The sequence below is a fragment of the Ranitomeya imitator genome, chromosome 2 (genome assembly GCF_032444005.1).
Source record: "Ranitomeya imitator isolate aRanImi1 chromosome 2, aRanImi1.pri, whole genome shotgun sequence".
Lineage (NCBI taxonomy): Eukaryota > Metazoa > Chordata > Amphibia > Anura > Dendrobatidae > Ranitomeya > Ranitomeya imitator.
The window spans coordinates 761,220,033-761,239,346 of NC_091283.1; the positions used below are offsets into that span (position 1 = coordinate 761,220,033).

The following is a 19,314-nucleotide window of genomic DNA, read 5'->3' on the forward strand; positions in this document are numbered from 1 at the left end:
AACTACGTGGGCTGTGTTATATACTACATCGCTGTGTTATATACTACATGGCTGTGCTATATACTACGTGGCTGCTATACACTACGTGGCTGCGCTATCTACTGTGTTGGCTGTGCTATATACTACGCAGCCAGCCGCAACCAATCAGCGATATTGGCACGGAATTTAACCCCCACTCAATGCGCGACGTACATACATGCATACATACATACATACATATTCTAGAATACCCGATGCATTAAAATCGGGCCACCATTTATAGTAGATTTGTATTAGCAAGGCAGATGTTTATGAATGAACATTTTATTTAAAAAAAATGGGAAAAAGCGGCTCCCACGCAATTTTCTGCGCCAGAGGGGGAAAGCCGACGGCCGGGGGCCAATATTTGTAGCCTGGGAAGGGGGTAATACCCATGGCCCCTCTCTAGGCTATAAATATCAGCCTGCAGCTGTCTGCGTAGCCTTTACTGGCTATAAAGATAGGGAGACCCCCCAAAAAAAGACATGGGGTCCCCCTATATTTTATAGCCAGAAAGGCTACGCAGACAGCTACGGGCTGATATTCATAGCCTAGAGAGGGGCCATGGATATTGCCCCCCCCCCCCCCGGCTACATATACCAGCTCCAGCCGCCCCAGAAATGGCGCATCTGTAAGATGCACCAATTCCGGCACTTAGTCCCTCTCTTCCCACTCCCATGTAGCGGTGGGATATCGGGTGATAAGGGGTTAATGTCACCTTGCTATTGAAAGGTGATATTAAGCCGGGTTAATAATGGAAAGGCGTCAATAAGATGCCTATGCATTATTAATCCTAGAGTAGTGAAAGAGTTAAAAAACAAAATAAAGACACAGCCAGAAAAAAAGTATTTTATTATTCTTAATTTAACCATACTCGATCACCTGCAAAAAATTAAAAATAATAAACCGTATACTACCTGTCCGCTGTAGTCCAATTAATAATGAGTGTCCCACGACGATCTCCCCTTTAGAACATTGACATCTGGTGATGTCACTGCTCTATAGGCCCTCCAGTGACACACTGACAGGAGACAATGGCTCCTGCAGTGTATCACTGAGGTTACCTCAGTTCAGGGTCTCACTTTATGGCATTGCTGCATGGGAACTTTCTCATACAGCAGTGCCACAAGTGAGACTAGGGACTATTTTTTACAGTGGCAGAGGAATACAGTGTGGAAGGATACCTTCCTTCATAGTATTCCTGGAGCCCCTGGAGAGCGGTCGCATCAGCTGATGCTGCTGCTCTCCACGGAGATCTTCGTGGGACACTCGTTTTAATTCGATGTCTGCGGATCAGGGAGTATAGTGTTTGCCGATTATTTTAATATTTTTTACAGATGACACTGGCTTCGGGGATCAAAGTGACAAGTGATGGTATGTAATCTATGTTTAATGTACTGTATGTCTATATGTATGTACTGTATGTATGTGTTGTATGGTGTATGTTGCATGTTGTATGGTGCATGGTGCATGTTGCATGTTGCATGTTGTCGCATGTTACATGTCGCATGTTGCATGTCACATGTTGCATGTTGTTGCATGTTGCATGTTGTTGCATGTCGCATGTTGCATGTCGCACATCACATGTCGCATGTTGTCGCATGTTGTTGCATGCTGCATGTCGCATGTTGCATGTTGTCGCATGTTGTCGCATGTCACATATAGCATGTCATATGTTGTTGCATGCCGCATGTCGCATGTTGTTGCATGTCGCATGTTGCATGTTGTAGCATGTCGCATGTTGTCGCATGCCGCATGTTGTTGCTTGTCGCATGTTGTCGCATGTTGCATTTCGCATGTTGTTGCATATTGTCACATGTAGCATGTTGTCACATGTCACATGTTGTCGCATGTTGCATTTCACATGTTGTTGCATGTTGCATGGCGCATGTTGCAGGTCACATGTTGCATGCCGCATGTTGCATGTTGCATGTACCATGTTGTTGCATGTTGTATGTCGCATGTGTTGCATGTTGTTGCATGTCGCATGTCATCACATGTCGCATGTCATCGCATGTCGCATGTTGCCTGTCGCTTGTTTTTGCATGTTGCATGTTGTTGCATGTTGCATGTCGCATGTTGTATGTTGCCGCATGTTGCATGTCGTTGCATGTTGTTGTATGTCACATGTTGTCACATGTTGCATGTTGCCTGTCGCATGTTGTTGCATGTTTCATGTTGCATATCGCATGTCACATGTCGCATGCACATGTCGCATGTTGTCGCATGTTTCATGTTGTTGCATGGTGTATGTTGTATGGTGTATGTTGTGTGGTGTATGTGCACACAGTGTAGACGAGTCCGGCTCTGCTACATCTGGATGCCTGACATCAGCTCTTTGCAAAGAACCAGACTAGTGACCGGAGATAAGTCCCGGTCACATGCACGGCAGTTCTCATGTTAACATAAGTTATCACAAGAACTGCAGTGGACGAGGGACTTCCGGCGGCGGGACAGGTGAGCCGGCAGACATGCGTAGTAAGCTGCATTTACGCAGTTTCTACGCATGTGACTAATCATTAGATGCGATTTTATCGCATCTAATGATAGTCTATGGTAAATTTACGGTGCGGCGACGGAGCATCACCGCATTGTAAACAGACATGCTGCATTCTGAAAAGACGCGCCGCGTGTTCGTTTACGCGGGCCTGCCGCCTGCGTGTTTTACCGCATAGTGGAGATGGGATTTCATGAAATCCCCTCCACTATGCTGTAACATCTGAATGCTGTGTGTTTGACGCTACGGCTCTATGCAGCGTCAAACACTCAGCATTTCCTGAACTTGGAAACATACCCTTAAATAAAAGTAGTAACAGAGGTGACCCTTCCTTTTAAACATAGCAGTATCTAGGGGAAGCATTTGCCAGGTGGACACAAAACTGGGCAGTTTTAGTCTTTAAAATGTTAGCAAGCATCTACACATAAAAAAATCTCTGTAATCCCATGGTAATATATGCAATGCCAGACAAATGTAAAAGTTTCAGCAGATTTTGGAGGGCTACGTTGAATAATAAGACCTAATATGGTGACATTAACCCCGGCTACATAATTATATGTCAGTTTACCTTATGATTGCTGTTTTATTTTGCTTGAACACACCAGGGAACATTAAAAATCGGGCACATGGGAAGAGCCGTGTGTTTGGATGGTGCAACAACATATCCATATGCTGTAAAATTGATGCCATCAGATGCCAAAAAATGGTATACTTAATTTTAATACTACTAATAACCTGTCTATTTGTCATTCTACAAACACATTTTGAGTGCAAGATATTATAAATTACATGTCTACATGACCAAAACAGGCTGCACAAAGCCGGGTTACTGTAAGGTTACTATGATATTGATGACCTATCCTAGGGAACTAAAGCTAAACAGCAGTACCTGGGAGCCGAGATATTCCTCTGTCTATAATGTTTATCTGTAGGTGCCACAAGGGGTAACAGCTGATCACTGGGTGTACCAGGTGATGGACCTCACCGATCTGATAATAACTACATATAGGTGATTCTCACAAAATTAGAATATCATGAAAAGTTAATTTATTTCAGTACTTCAATGCACAAAGTGAAACTCATATATTATATAAAGTCATTACAAACAGAGTGATCCATTTTAAGTGTTTATTTCTGTTAATGTTGATGATTATGGCTTACAGCCAATGAAAACCCAAAAGTCATTATCTCAGTAAGTTAGAATAATTAACAAAAACAACCTGCAAAGGCTTCCTAAGCATTTAAAAAGGTCCTTTAGTCTGTTTCAGTAGACTCCACAATTATTGGGAAGACTGCTGACTTGACAGTGGTCAAGAAGGCAGTCATTGACACACTCCACAAGGAGGGTAAGCCACAAAAGGTCATTGCTAAAGAGCTGGCTGTTCACAGAATATCCAAGCATATTAATGGAAAGTTGAGTGGCAGGAAAAGGTGTAGTGTTATGAACAGGTAATTCAGAACCACAATGGACCTTGAAGTTCAGAGCACACAAGGTGACCTGACATTTACCAAAAACATAGGACGAGCTCTGAGACGTGGAAACTCTGCTGACCGCAATCCCTAATCCTAACACACCACACTAGAGGTAGCCGTGGATTGCGCCTAACGCTCCCTATGCAACTCGGCACAGCCTGAGAAACTAACTAGCCCTGAAGATAGAAAAATAAGCCTACCTTGCCTCATAGAAATTCCCCAAATGAAAAGGCAGCCCCCCACATATAATGACTGTGAGTAAAGATGAAATACAAAACACAGAGATGAAATAGATTTAGCAAAGTGAGGCCCGACTTACTGAATAGACCGAGGATAGGAAAGATAGCTTTGTTGTCAACACAAAAACCTACAAACAACCACGCAGAGGGGCAAAAAGACCCTCCGCACGACTAACGGTACGGAGGTGCTCCCTCTGCGTCTCAGAGCTTCCAGCAAGCAAGAAAAACCAATATAGCAAGCTGGACAGAAAATATAGCAAACAAAAATAACACAAGCAGAACTTAGCTTATGCAGGATAGAGAGGCCACAGGAACGATCCAGGAGGAAGCAAGACCAATACTAGAACATTGACTGGAGGCCAGGATCAAAGCACCAGGTGGAGTTAAATAGAGCAGCACCTAACGACTTAACCTCATCACCTGAGGAAGGAAACTCAGAAGCCGCAGTACCACTCTCATCCACCAAAGGAAGCTTATAGACAGAACCAGCCGCAGTACCACTCACGACCACAGGAGGGAGCTTGGCCACAGAATTCACAACAGTGTAGTAGAAAAAGGTGCACAAGCAACCGGGATAACCGCAGTCTTCAAAGGATTGTTAAGAAAAGGCCATTCAAAATTTGGTGGAGATTAGCAAGGAGTGGACTACTTCTGGAGTCATTGCTTTAAGAGCCACCACACACAGACATATCCAGGACAAGGGTTACAGGTGTCGCATTCCTTGTGTCAAGCCTCTCATGACCAATAGACAAAACCAGAAGCGTCTTACCTCTACAAGGAGAAAAACAACTGGACGGTTGCTCAGTGGTCCAAGGTGTTATTTTGTTGCATAGTTTGGTCACAGAAGAAACTTGTGAGAGTAGATTATATGGGGTAATTCAACTTTTATCTACACAGAACATGAGGTACATGCATCAGCTTCTTAATACAGCATAACAGGAAGTCTGAAGGACCTTTTACCAGAGAGAAAGTGAAACCAAAGTACAACAAGTATATGCATTACATTCAACTAAGCATATAATAGTAACAACATTGCCATCTACTGTCAGAAATGTGTAAACTCCTTCTGCACACAAGTATGTATCTGTTGCATATCTGCCAACACCCTTTCTCAACAATAAGGACCTATTCAGTTGAGCCTAATTTCTTCATCAGTCTCTGATGTCTTTCAGCATTCAATGCCTTTGTGAAAATATCTGCTGTCATAGCTTCAGTTGGGCAGTACTCTAAATCTGAGCAAGAACTATACAACCTTGATTGTCCTCATACATCTTTGTTGGTCCCAATTGTTGTTGTCCTATGTCTGTTAGCAGTTGTCTTAACCATAGAACTTCTTGACTGGCATGTGCTGTGGCGACATATTCTGCTTCTGTCGATGAAAGTGTTACTATAGATTGCTTCTTACTAGTCCAACTAATTGGTTCGCCTGAGAGCAAGAAAAGATAGCCACTGGTAGATTTCCTGTCAATTGGATCTCCAGCCCAGTTTGCATCAACATCTGGTTAATATGCATTTCTCACTTGCAGGTAGTTTCAGTTTAACACTGCTAGTCCCTTTCAAATAACGGATTACGCTCTTCACTGCATTCCAATCCATTCTGTTTGGCTTTCACTCCTTCCTGCTCAAAATTCCTGCTGCTGCTGCAATGTCTGGCCTTGTAGCAGTCGCAAGATATAATTTTCCCATTCCCTTTCTGTATTGTTCATTATTCAGTAACACATTCTGTTCACTATTTATTTCCTTCAGATAGTTGGTTTCCATTGGAGGCTTTACTGGTTTTGCATCTTTCAATTAAAATGTTTCTATTATGTTTTGAATCATGTGATTTTGATTAAGAAGGAAACTCCTGTCTTCTTCTCTTTCTATCTGTATTCCTAGGTACTGTTTCACATTTCCCAGATCTTTGATCTCAAAGGGTTGATCCAAAGTTTTCACTATCTCCGCTTCATGCTTTTCTTTTTCAAAACAAACTAAAAAATCGTCCACATATATCAGCACATAGATCCATCTGTCTGTCAGTCTCTTTGTATACAGACAAGGATCCGCTTTGCTTCTTTGAAAATGTTCATTTATGAGTTCTTATGTGATTTTATCATTCCATGCTTTTGCCGCTTGTTTTAAACCATATATACCTTTCCGTAGCTTACAAACCATGTTTGGTTTCCTTTTACCCTTGAATCCTGGGGGTTGTTCCGTGTAAATGTCTTCTTTTAAGTCTTCATTCAGAAATGCTGCCTTTACATCCAGATGTTTCAACTGCATATGTTTCATTGCTGCAACTGCAAACAAAGTTCTGATTGTGGTGTGTTTGACAACTGGAGCAAATGTTTCATCATAGTCTTTCTCCATATATCTGAGAATAGCCTTTAGCTACGAGTCTTGCTCAGTATCGATCAGCTGTGCCATCTGCTTGGTATTTTACTTTAAAAACCCATCCTATAGCCTTTTTTTCTTTTGGCAGCTCTGTCGGTGTCCATGTCTTTGAATCATGCATTGATTTTATTTCTATTTCTGCAGCCTTTATCCATTTGCTGGCCTCTTCTTCTGAAAGTTGAGATATGTCCTCCCAAGATGTAGGTTTATAAATTTTATTTGTACATGCCATGTATGAAATATGCTGAGGTGGTCTTCCCTTGTTTTCTCTTATTGAGTGTCTTGGTTCTGTGTCTGTATGGAGCTGTATCTCTTGACTTTCAGTTTTTTTATTTTCATCGATTTCCACTTCTTTCTTATCAGATGTTCTGACAGTTATATCACTGTCGTTTCTCTCATTTTTCGTTTCCAGTGAAGTCATTATGTCATCATTTAGATCTTCAATGAATGTTACACTGTTACTCACTGTGATTCTGTCTGTCTTGGGATTTAGGATTCTGTATCCTTTGCAACTGTCACTATATCCGACAAATATTCCTTCAATTGCTCTGTTTTGAAGTTTGGAGCATTTTTCTCCTGGAATAAACACAAAAACTTTGCAACCAAAAACTCTTAAATGATTCACACTTGGTTTCTTACCTTGCCAGAGCTCATGTTATTTTTTTTTAGTTTTCTTGAAAAAAGTCTGTTTTGCAGATAGCTGTCATTGCTGCTTCACCCCAGTATTTCTCTGGTATTTTGGAGTCTGTTAGCATACATCTTATCATTTGAGTCAGAGTTCTGTTTTTCCAATCTGATACCCCATTCTGTTCAGGTGTGTATGGAACAGACTTTTGATGCTCTATTCCTTGCTGTCTTAAGTAGTTGTCTATTTGGTGCCCTGTAAAATTATCCCCATTATCACTTCTGATGATGATTGGCTTCATCTGAAACTTGTTATTTGACTTTGTCACAGTCTTCTGATTTTTCAAAAACTTCACTTTTGTTCTTTATCAAGTAAATGACTGTGTATCTTGAGTAGTCATCTATGAAGGTCACCATAAATCTATTACCTCCTGATGTGGTCACTTTCATGGGTCCACATACATCAGTGTGTACTAAGTCAAGTGGTCTTGTGTTTTTGTCTCACTCTCTTTAGGTATAGATACTCTTGTAGCTTTAGATTTTATACAACATTCACATTTTACAGTAACTGAGCAATCAGATATCAATAGGTCTTTTGTCAAATTCTTTTGTAACACCATTACACTCTCAGGATGTCTGTCTCCTAGACGTCTATGCCACATGTGAATACAATTCTTGTGATCATGTGTACATAACTTAAACTGTTCCTTTAATGTGTCTAGATGATATAATTGTTCACCTGCTTTGACATTAATTATTACAGCTGCAAGATAAATTGATTCCTTCTTATTTTCATCAAGTTCAGTAAAGAAGCTTTTATCACTAGTCATGTGACTTGTTGCTCCTGAATCAATAAACCAGCCTGACGATGACGCTTTATCAGTTACTTTAAATGTACCATTACAATGATCTGCTTGTGGGTTAGAAATTGTGCTTTTTACTTTCTGTTTTTTCTCTTTTTGGTGTAATTTCTGTTGTTCTGCTTTCCATATAGTACAGTCTTTCTTTAAATGTCCCTTTTTCTTACATCTGAAACATTCTCTTGTCTCTGTATTATGGGGCTTCTTGTCGGTTGCTTTAAGAGCATTTTCACTATCCCTTTCAGTGGAATAGTTTGTTTCCTTCTATGATATCCATCTATAAGTCTGGTCTTTACAAACTCTAGAGTAATGTCTGCTTCAGGTCTTGTCTCCAGTGCATTTATCAGAGCAGTGTATGAATCTGGTAAACTGCACAATAATTTTGCTGCTATATGGCTTTCCTTAATTTATTCACCGACTGATCTACTACATGTCTTTCCTTGCACTTAATCTCATCTTGTTAAGTTTTCTTAGCAGGAATAGTTTGTGATTTAAGCTTTGTCAATGCTTCCCACATTTCCGCTGCTGTGTTCTCATTCCTTATGTGGATTAACTGATCATCCTCCACTAATAATTAATTTGCATTCACCAAGTCCTTTTTGTCTTCTATGCTGGGCCCATAACCTGTTGCAAAGCTTGGTCGCAGAAGAAACTTGTGAGAGTAGATTATATGGGGTAATTCAACTTTTATCTACACAGAACATGAGGTACATGCATCAGCTTCTTAATACAGCATAACAGCAAGTCTGAAGGACCTATTACCAGAGAGAAAGTGAAACCAAAGTACAACAAGAATATGTATTACATTCAACTAAGCATATAACCGTAACAACATCGCCATCTACTGTCAGAAAAGTGTAAACTCCTCCTGCACACAAATAAGTCTGTATCTGTTGCATATCTGCCAACAATTTTCAGATGATAGAACATTTTGCATTTCATTTGGAAATCAAGGTCCCAGAGTCTGGAGGAAGAGAGGAAAGGCAACAATCTAATCTGCTTGAGGTCTAGTGTGAAGCTTCCACAATCAGTCATTATTTGGGGAGCCATGTCATCTGCTGTATGTCCACTGGGTTTTATCAAGACCAAAGTCTTTGCAGCTGTCTGCCAGGAAATTTTAGAGAACTTCATGCTTCCCTCTGCTGACAGTCTTTTTGGAAATGGAAATTTAATTCTCCAGCAGGACTTTGCACCTGTCCACACTGCCAAAAGTACCAATACCTGGTTTAAAAACAACAGTATCGCTGTGCTTAATTGACCAGGAAACTCACCTGACCTTAACCCCATAGATAATCTATGAGATATTGTCAAGAGGAAGATGAGCGATAGACCCAACAATGTTTGATGAGCTGAATGTTGCTATCAAAGCAACCTGGGCTTCCATAACTCCTCAGGAGTGCCGCAGGCTGATCGCCTCCATGCCACGTGGCATTGATGCAGTAATTGATGCAAAGGGAGCCTCGACCTAGTATTGAGTGCATTTACTAAACATACATTTCAGTAGGCCAACATTTTGGATTTTAGAATCATTTTTTGAAGTTGGTGTTATAAAGTATTCTAATTTACTGAGATAATGACTTTAAAATAAACACTTGAAATAGATCACTCTGTAATGACTCTATATAATATATGAGTTTCACTTTTTGTATTGAAGAACTGAAATATATAACATTTTTGATGACATTCTAATTTTGTGAGAAGCACCTGTATGTTAAGGATAGGTCGTCAGTATCATAGGAAAACCCCTGTGATGTATTATTGAAAATGTGATTTTGCCTCTGTTGCTACCTAAATTCAAGGTGATGAAGATGTAAACTGGAACTAGTGCAGGGCCGTGAGCATCCTTGTTCAGGTCCATGTTTAAGAGAGGAGCTGAAGCAGTAAAGATTAGTAATTTTATGACACTGAGGATTTTGTCTCATAATGTGGATATTTGTTAAGTGAATGTTGACGAATGCAGATGCCTGCCATTACCCATATTTATTCATAAGCAGAGAAGGGAACTGTTCATATATGCTAAGTATGTGTATATCATTGGTGGACACAGAGAGAAGAGAGCCCCTTTACAAGAATAGTAAATAAGCCCAAGCTCATCATAATACACAATTCCACATGCTTTGGAGGGCTGATAGTGGGCTTCCTTACTGTGGGTGGCAGCACAGGTTGCACTAATGATATGTCCGCCTTTGGTGTATATAATATCATGCTGTTGTATACTGAAATTGCACTGCCTATGTATACTGTAACGTCCAGTGGTTTTTACGTTAGAGCTGTTTTTTTTTTTGCTCTTTACAAGGGGAAGTTGCTCCCAGGGTAATTATGCATAGTAGCCTAAAGAGACTTGCCCTGTAGCGGTGGCAAGTGGGGTTCGTACTTGTAGGATTGATGTCATCTTTGTATTGTCTGGTGACATCAAGCCCACGGCTTAGTAATGGAGAGGTGTCTATAAGACACCTATCCTTTACTAATCCTATAGTTGTACGGTAAATAAAGCCTCAGCTAGAATAAAATCCTTTATTAGAAATAAGACTAAAGACAGTTTTCCATTTTGTTTAAAAATAAACACAGTTATACTCACCCAACGCCTAATTCCACCGAAGCCCTCATTGTCCTGTAATAAAACTAAAATAAAAAACAACAATATCCCTCACCTGTCGGTTGTTCTATCCCATGCCGTAATCCATGTCTGGGGGATTAATAGTTTTCAACCTGGACGGTGCCAAGATGCAACTGTGCAGGCCGAGAACCACTGGTGAAGGAGCTGCTGTGAGCGCAGCATCAGTGACCTCATTGACATCACTGCTGATCACTAACGCTGCACTCCTTAACTCCTTAACTCCACTTTGATCATTTATGACAAAACAAATATCGTTGTTTGTTTGTCTTTCGTGGAAGTATTCCAAGAGCAATAACTTTCTTTTTTTAACTACACGACCTTAAGATTCTTTGGTTTTTTTTTTGCAAAATTAGTTGCATTTTTTAATGACACCATATTCAGGTACATATAATCTGTCGTACAATTTTGGCTTGCAATTTTTTCAGGATGGGTATAATAAAACAGCAGTTCTGCTATTTTTTTCAGCATTCAGTGCTATGAATAATAAAATAGCTTTATGCTATTTATGTAGTTTTGTATATATTTTTTTCTACTTGTGCACAATTAAAACACCTGTTTGTAAGAAAAAAGAAATAAGAAAAAAACCTCAATTTTGTTTTATACTATATTACAAGACTGCACACAATTTTTTTTTCAAAGGACTACTTGAACATTTTTTATAATGCCAGTAGGAGGCTTTAACATGCAATCCTGTAATAATTCTTTGATCGCTTCTAAAAAAAATTCTGTATTAGATGACATTTAACTGCTATACCATTTATAGCTATCTAAAATGATGATGGTTAACTCAGTGATGTGTTTTTCATTATAGGTCAGCGCCAGAAGTGAGAAATAAGGGCGTGTATTCGAAAGCTTCTGACGTCTTCAATTTGGCTGCTGTATTTTGGGAAGCAATAAGCCTCAATTTAAATATAATTTATCAAAATCGACTCATCGAGCCTTTTCAATACTGCGATACGCATTTGGTAATAAAGACATTCATTTCACAATGGTGTTATAGTATCTTGCTAAAGGCTGGTATAAGGCGGCTTAATGTTTCAGCATTTTAGTCTTTAGTTGATATCCCTAAAGCCTCATTCAGACATCCGTTTTTCACATACATGTTCTATCTGGGGTTTTTTCATGAAGATAACCATTAAAGTCTATGCTGCTATTTCATTGCGGACCATATGTCTGTGCAAAAATCACAGGAACTTCCCCATTTTTTTCCAGTATCACGAATGAAAAGTGCCAATACAAGTGTATTCAACCATGACTGTATATATATATATATATATATATATATATATATATATATATATATATATATATATTCCCAGGGGAAAGGAACTTAGATACGTGACACCACTCCAGCAGTAAAACAAAAAAAACACTGGTGTGTTGCTTTAACTCTTGCTACTGGCTTATACACTGAAAGGAACTTAAATCTGCTTTTAGTACCACACATTGCATTAATGCTCCAACTCCAGCATTCCCTACACTCCTTGCCCTCTCCTGACATACCAGCTACATACCAAAATCCTAATAGCAGGTGATTTGCCCTTCCTTCAAAGTTTCCACCCCCTTTTTCCTGCGTCCTTCCCTAACGAGACAAAAGAACAGCTAATCCTGCTGCTAATGCATTCTGCCCTTCTGGCTCCACTATAGCCAGCCCACCCCATGGATTCACAGGATATATAGGAGAAGAACACATACAGTACACACTTGCCAACTGCACCAAATTTTCCTACACTATGCCAAATTTTCAGATATAGTCCTGGAAAATTCCACCCTGGGGTAAAAAAAGGTGAAGTTTATGTAAACCCCACATAAAAAGTGGAAGGAGGCTCAGAGCATTCATGTGTGCGACTGGGAGTAAGACTTAAACATCTCTTTTACCGGATGTATAGGGAGTTACATTATACGTTGATGTCTTCCCCCTTCTAAAGGGGAATATTGCTACATTAAGTTTCTATGTTCGCACAAGAAAGAGCTACAGAAACTGTGGGCTACCTAGATGCTTCTTGCACACGGTGATGCCTCATGAGGCCTAAAAAAGATGCTTCACTGATGAATTAAATAGATTTCTCTATAGGTTTTAAGAAGTGGTGTCTGGGCACAAATACTGATGACCTAATTCTGCAATAATCACTAATATGAGATTGGTGGGTACCCGACACCCAGCACCCCCACAAACAAATGAAAACAGCTCAGGTCACCGCCTGATGTAAACAGATTGAACACAGCTCAATTTAATACGTAGTTGTGGCTGCCAGTTACGGCATAACAGTTCCGGCTACTGCACAAAAGCTTTCTGCTGATTGGTGGGGGTGCCGGATTTCAAACTTCCACCAATCTCATATCGATGACCAATTCTATGGATACGTCATTAATATTTTCTGCTTGGACGACCACTTTCATTTAGGTTGAATAATATTAGATAGTAAACAAATGTGTCTATCATGCCATTTTCCAGGAAACATATTGCCAATCTGTAAAAAATCAAGGCCAAATTGAAGATCCGGTTCATAAACTATTGATATGTGTACAGACATGCTGGAATCCTAATCCTACAAAGAGGCCTACATTGGACAAAATAATTAATGTCATCAATGAAATAATGACACCCAATACTCAGTGCAGGTAAGATCACTCTTCTAAGCAATTTGGTATCCTCCTTATATTTTACCTTTTACCTTTGTGTATTAACCCCTTCATGACCTTGGGATTTTCCGTTTTTCCATGTTTGTTTTTTGCTCCCCTTCTTCCCAGAGCCATAACTTTTTTATTTTTCTGTAAATATGGCCATGTGAGGGCTTATTTTTTGTGAAACAAGTTGTACTTTTGAATGACATCATTGGTTTTAGCATGTCTTGTACTAGAAAATAGGAAAAAAAATTCCAAGTGCAGTGAAATTGCAAAAAAAGTGCAATCCCACACTGGTTTTTTGATTGGCTTTTTTACTAGGTTCACCAAATGCTAAAACTGATCTACCATTATGATTCTCCAGGTCATTATGAGGTCATAGACACCAAACATGTCTAGGTTCTCTTTTATCTAAGTGGTGAAAAAAAATTCCAAACTTTTCTAAAAAAAAAAAAAAATTGCACCATTTTCCGATACCCGTAGCGTTTCCATTTTTCATGATCTGGGGTCGGGTGAGGGCTTATTTTTTGTATGCCGAGCTGGTGTTTTTAATGATAGCATTTTGGTGCAGATACGTTCTTTTGATCGCCCGTTATTGCATTTTAATGCAATGTCGCGGCGGCCAAAAAAACACAATTCTGGCGTTTCGAATTTTTTTCTCACTACGCCGTTTAGCAATCAGGTTAATCCTTTTTTTATTGATAGCTCAGGCGAATCTGAATGCGGCGATACCAAATATGTATAGGTTTGATTTTTTTTTTATTGATTTATTTTGAATGTGGCGAAAGGGGGGTGATTTAAACTTTTATTTTTTTTATTTTTTTCACTTTTTTCACTTTTTTTTTTACTTTTGCCATGCTTCAATAGCCTCCATGGGAGGCTAGAAGCTGGCACCACTCGATGGGCTCTGCTACATAGCAGCGATCATCAGATACTATGATACTATCCCGTCCGAGGTCAGAAAGAGGTTAATAGCTCCTAAACCTTTGTCTCTGAAAACACACTGATAGGTAGCTCATTATTTTCATACAAATTTTGGACATCATAGCAATCCTTCCTTAATTTCTGGCATGCAAAACAACCTGATTTAGTGCCAGGAGTAGGACTACACGTATAATGATACTGATTCATTATAGCACATAGCCTAGAAAACAGACAATACTAAAAGTAAAATTATACAATTTGAAAATAATCCAAGTGCCTATTATTTTACTTATTAGCGCAACAGCTGGAGCTTTAAATTATGATCCTGTGCCAAATGATGATGAAGAAATGGAGGAACTCTATGATAAAGAGCAGGAAGAGGTCTATGATAAAGTCATTAATTGTGATTCCGATTCTGACTATAATTGGGATAGTGTGATCAACGAAATCGCCAGTCGTTTTGGACTTCCGAAAAGCAGAAAACTTTTTTTTTACGTCAAAGAACAAGATGATTATGAGGATGTCGGAATTTCAAGGAGCAGCAAAACACCGTCTAAACGAGGATTTATTTTATAGACGTTGTAAAGATCAGGTGCTTTATTATGAGCAAAATTATACTTTTGGATTTGGAGCTGACTCATGACTTTGCCTACAATAGCACTGTTATCCGTTACATGTTATATTTTGTTTTTAATAAAAATTTACACATTTTGGTAACTGCTGTCATAGATGAATTATCAATGTACCACTTAACCTCCAGTCACAAATTGTCATAGCCTATAATATAATAAGCATAAGACATATGGTATATGAAAAGGTTTTCATGTGTAAAGGTGGTAGTTCTCATTTAGAATCTTTTTAAGCTATGTACTCTGCTCAAAAATATAAAGGGAACACTTAAACAACAGAATATAACTCCAAGTAAATCAAACTTCTGTGAAATCACACTGTTCACTTAGGAAGCAACACTACACTGTGTGCAGAATTATTAAGCAAGTTGTATTTTGATCACATGATACTTTTTATACATGTTGCCCTACTCCAAGCTGTTCGGGCTTGAGAGCCAACGACCAATTAAGTAAATCAGGTGATGTGCATCTCTGTAATGAGGAGGGGTGTTGTCTAATGACATCAAAACCCTATATAAGGTGTGCTTAATTATTAGGCAACTTCCTTTCCTTTGGCAGAATGGGTCAGAAGAGAGATTTGAGGGGCTCTGAAAAGTCCAAAATTGTGAGATGTCTTGCAGAGGGATGCAGCAGTCTTGAAATTGCCAAACTTTTGAAGCGTGGTCACCGAACAATCAAGCGTTTCATGGCAAATAGCCAACAGGGTCGCAAGAAGCGTGTTGGGCAAAAAAGGCACAAAATAACTGCCCATGAATTGAGGAAAATCAAGCGTGAAGCTGCCATGATGCCATTTGCCACCAGTTTTGCCATATTTCAGAGCTGCAATGTTACAGGAGTACAAAAAGCACAAGGTGTGCAATACTCAGGGACATGGCCAAGGTAAGGAAGGCTGAAAAATGACCACCTTTGAACAAGAAACATAAGATAAAACGTCAAGACTGGGCCAAGAAATATCTTAAGACTGACTTTTCAAAGGTTTTATGGACTGATGAAATGAGAGTGACTCTTGATGGGCCAGATGGATGGGCCAGAGGCTGGATCAGTAAAGAGCAGAGCGCTCTGCTCCGACTCCGACACCAGCAAGGTGGAGGTGGGGTACTGGTATGGGCTGGTATCATCAAAGATGAACTTGTGGGACCTTTTCGGGTTGAGGATGGAGTGAAGCTCAACTACTAGACCTACTGCCAGTTTCTGGAAGACAACTTCTTCAAGCAGTTGTACAGGAAGAAGTCGGTATCATTCAAGAAAAACATTATTTTCATGCAGGACAATGCTCCATCACATGCCTCCAACTACTCCACAGCATGGCTGGCCAGTAAAGGTCTCGAAGAAGAAAAAATAATGCCATGGCCCCCTTGTTCACCTGATCTGAACCCCATAGAGAACCTGTGGTCCCTCATAAAATGTGAGATCTACAGGGAGGGAAAACAGTATACCTCTCGGACCAGTGTCTGGGAGGTTGTGGTGGCTGCTGCATGAAATGTTGATCATAAACAGATCAAGCAACTGACAGAATCTATGGATGGAAGGCAGTTGAGTGTCATAAAGAAAGGTAGCTATATTGGTCTCTAATTTTGGGGGGTTTTGTTTTTGCATGTCAGAAATGTTTATTTCAAAATTTTGTGCAGTTATATTGGGTTACCTGGTGAAAATAGACAAATGAGATGGAAATATATTTGGTTTTTATTAAGTTGTCTAATAATTCTTCACAGTAATAGTTACCTGCACAAACAGATATCCTCTTAAGATAGCCAAATCTAAAAAAAAAAACACTCCAACTTCCAAAAATATTAAGCTTTGATATTTATGAGTTTTGGTTTGATTGAGAACATAGTTGTTGATCAATTATAAAAATAATCCTCTAAAATACAACTTGATTAATAATTCTGTACACAGTGTAATTGACAATCAATTTCACATGCTGTTGTGCAAATGGAATAGACAACAGATGGAAACTATTGCCAATTATTAAGACACACTCAATAAAGGAGAGATTCTGCAGCTGGGGACCACAGACAACATCTCAGTACCAATGCTTTCTGGCTGATGTTGTGGTCACTTTTGAATATTGGTTGTGCTTTCACACTCGAGGTAGCATGAGATGGACTTTACAACCCACACAAGTGGCTCCGGTAGTGTAGCTCATCCAGGATGGCACATCAATGTGAGCTGTGGCAAGAAGGTTTGCTGCATCTGTCAGCGTAGTGTCCAGAGGCTGGAGGCGCTACCTGGAGACAGGCCAGTACACCAGGAGACATGGAGGTGGTGGTAGGAGGGCAACAACCCAGCAGCAGGACCACTGCCTCTGCCTTTGTGCAAGGAGGAACAGGAGGAGCACTGCCAGATCCCTGCAAAATTACCTCCAGCAGGCCACAAATGTGCATGTGTCTGCCCAAATGGTTAGAAACCAACTCCATGAGGATGGTTTGAGTGCCCTACGTCCCCAGATGAGGGTTGTGCTCACAGCCCAACACCGTGCAGGACACTTGGCTGTTGTGAATTCTGTTGTCGAGCTCCCTCCTGTGGTCATGAATGGTACTTCGGTGAGTTCGGTCCGTGGGCTCCCTCTGGTGGCTGTGAGTGGAGCTGCTGCTTCTGAGGTTCCTTACACAGGTGACGTGGTTTATCCTTTGGTAGGCTTCTCTATTTAACTCCACTCAGATCGTTTCTCCATGCCAGCTGTCAATGTTTTAGCATTGGTTCAGTTCGCTCCTGGATCTGTCTGGTGTCCTGTCTTCTCCTGCATAAGCTAAGTTCCTGATTGTTATTATTGTTCTTGTTTCTTTGTCCAGCTGGTTATCTTGATTTTGTCTTGCTAGCTGGAAGCTCTGGGACGCAGGGTGGCACCCCCGCACCGTGAGTCGGTGCGGAGGACCCTTTTGCACACTCTGCGTGGTCTTTTGTAGGTTTTTGTGCTGACCGCAAAGATTCTTTTCCTATCCTCTGTCTATTTAGTAAGTCATGCCTCCCTTTGCTGAAACCTATCTCATTTCTGCGTTTGTGACTTTCATCTTTGCTCACAGTCATTACATGTGGGGGGCTGCCTATTTCTTTGGGGAATTTCTCTGAGGCAAAGTAGGCTTTATTTTCTTCTCTAGGGCTAGCTAGCTCTTAGGCTGTGACGAGGCGCATAGGGAGCGACAGGAGCGCTCCACGGCTATTTCTAGTGTGTGCGATAGGATTAGGGCTTGCGGTCAGCAGAGCTCCCACATCCCAGAGCTCGTCCTGTATGAGTTTAACTCTCAGGTCGGGTGCTCCTAACCACCAGGTCATAACACTTGGCATTTGCCACAGACCACCAGGATTGGCAAATTCACCACTGGTGCCCTGTGCTATTCACATATGAAAGCAGGATCACACTGAACACATATGACAGACGTGAAAGAGTCTAGAGATGCCGTGGAGAGCGATCTGCTGCCTGCAACATCCTTCAGCATGACCGGTTTGGCAGTGGGTCAGTAATGGTGTGGGGTGGCATTTCTTTGGAGGGCCGCACAGCCCTCAATGTGCTCGCCAGAGGTAGCCTGACTGCCATTAGGTATTGAGATGAGAAAACCCCTAGACCCCTTGTGACACCATATGCTTGTGCAGTTGGCCCTGGGTTCCTCCTAATGCAGGACAATGCCTGACCTCATGTGGCTGGAGAGTGTCAGCAGTTCCTGCAAGATGAAGGCATTGAAGCTATGGACAGGCCCGCCCGTTCCCCAGACCTGAATCTGATTGAGCACATCTGGGACATCATGTCTAACTCCATCCACCAACGTCACGTTTCACCACAGACTGTCCAGGAGTTGGCGGATGCTTTAGTCCAGATCTGGGAGGAGATCCCTCAGGAGACCATCCGCTGCCTCATCAGAAACATGCCCAGGCGTTGTACAGCAGGGAGGTCATACAGGCACGTGGAGGCCACACATAATACTGAGCATCTTTTCCTTGTCATGAGACATTTCCAATGAAGTTGGATCAGCCTGTAATTTGATTTTCCACTTTGATTTTGAGTATAATTCCAAATCCAGACCGTCATGGAATATTCATTTTGATTTACATTGATAATTGTTGTGTTTTATTGTTCTGAACACATTACACTATGCAATGAATAAAAATTTGCAACTGGAATATTTCATTCAGTGATATCTAGGATGTGGTATTTTAGTGTTCCCTTTATTTTTTTGAGCACTGTATGTATGACACTATCCATACACCGTGTAGTCACAACAATAGCACAGAAAATCTACCGCTGGTAACGCTCCATAAGATAATTTGATAAATCTTCGTTCCAATATTTAATTTCACACTAAAATTTATTGTCATTTACAGCACATTTCAGCTTTGACAATAAAGCCTTTACTAGGTATAATGATAAGAAAAATTTACAAACACATTTGCAAGTGGACGAGACTACAGTACAGACCAAAAGTTTAGACACACCTTCTCA

At 40.5% G+C, this 19,314-nt stretch overlaps 1 protein-coding gene across 1 annotated transcript in view; it reads left to right on the plus strand.

Moving 5' to 3' along the window:
• Nucleotides 1-14,967, plus strand: part of LOC138665675 (uncharacterized) — a 169,095-nt gene extending 154,128 nt beyond the window's left edge. The window contains exons 16-19 of the mRNA XM_069753373.1: nucleotides 3,121-3,221; nucleotides 11,513-11,666; nucleotides 13,157-13,323; nucleotides 14,547-14,967. Coding sequence (XP_069609474.1) covers nucleotides 3,121-3,221; nucleotides 11,513-11,666; nucleotides 13,157-13,323; nucleotides 14,547-14,826 — 702 coding nt within the window. The 3' untranslated portion in view covers nucleotides 14,827-14,967. The remainder of the gene's footprint in view (nucleotides 1-3,120; nucleotides 3,222-11,512; nucleotides 11,667-13,156; nucleotides 13,324-14,546) is intronic.
• The last annotated feature ends 4,347 nt before the right edge of the window (nucleotides 14,968-19,314 follow it).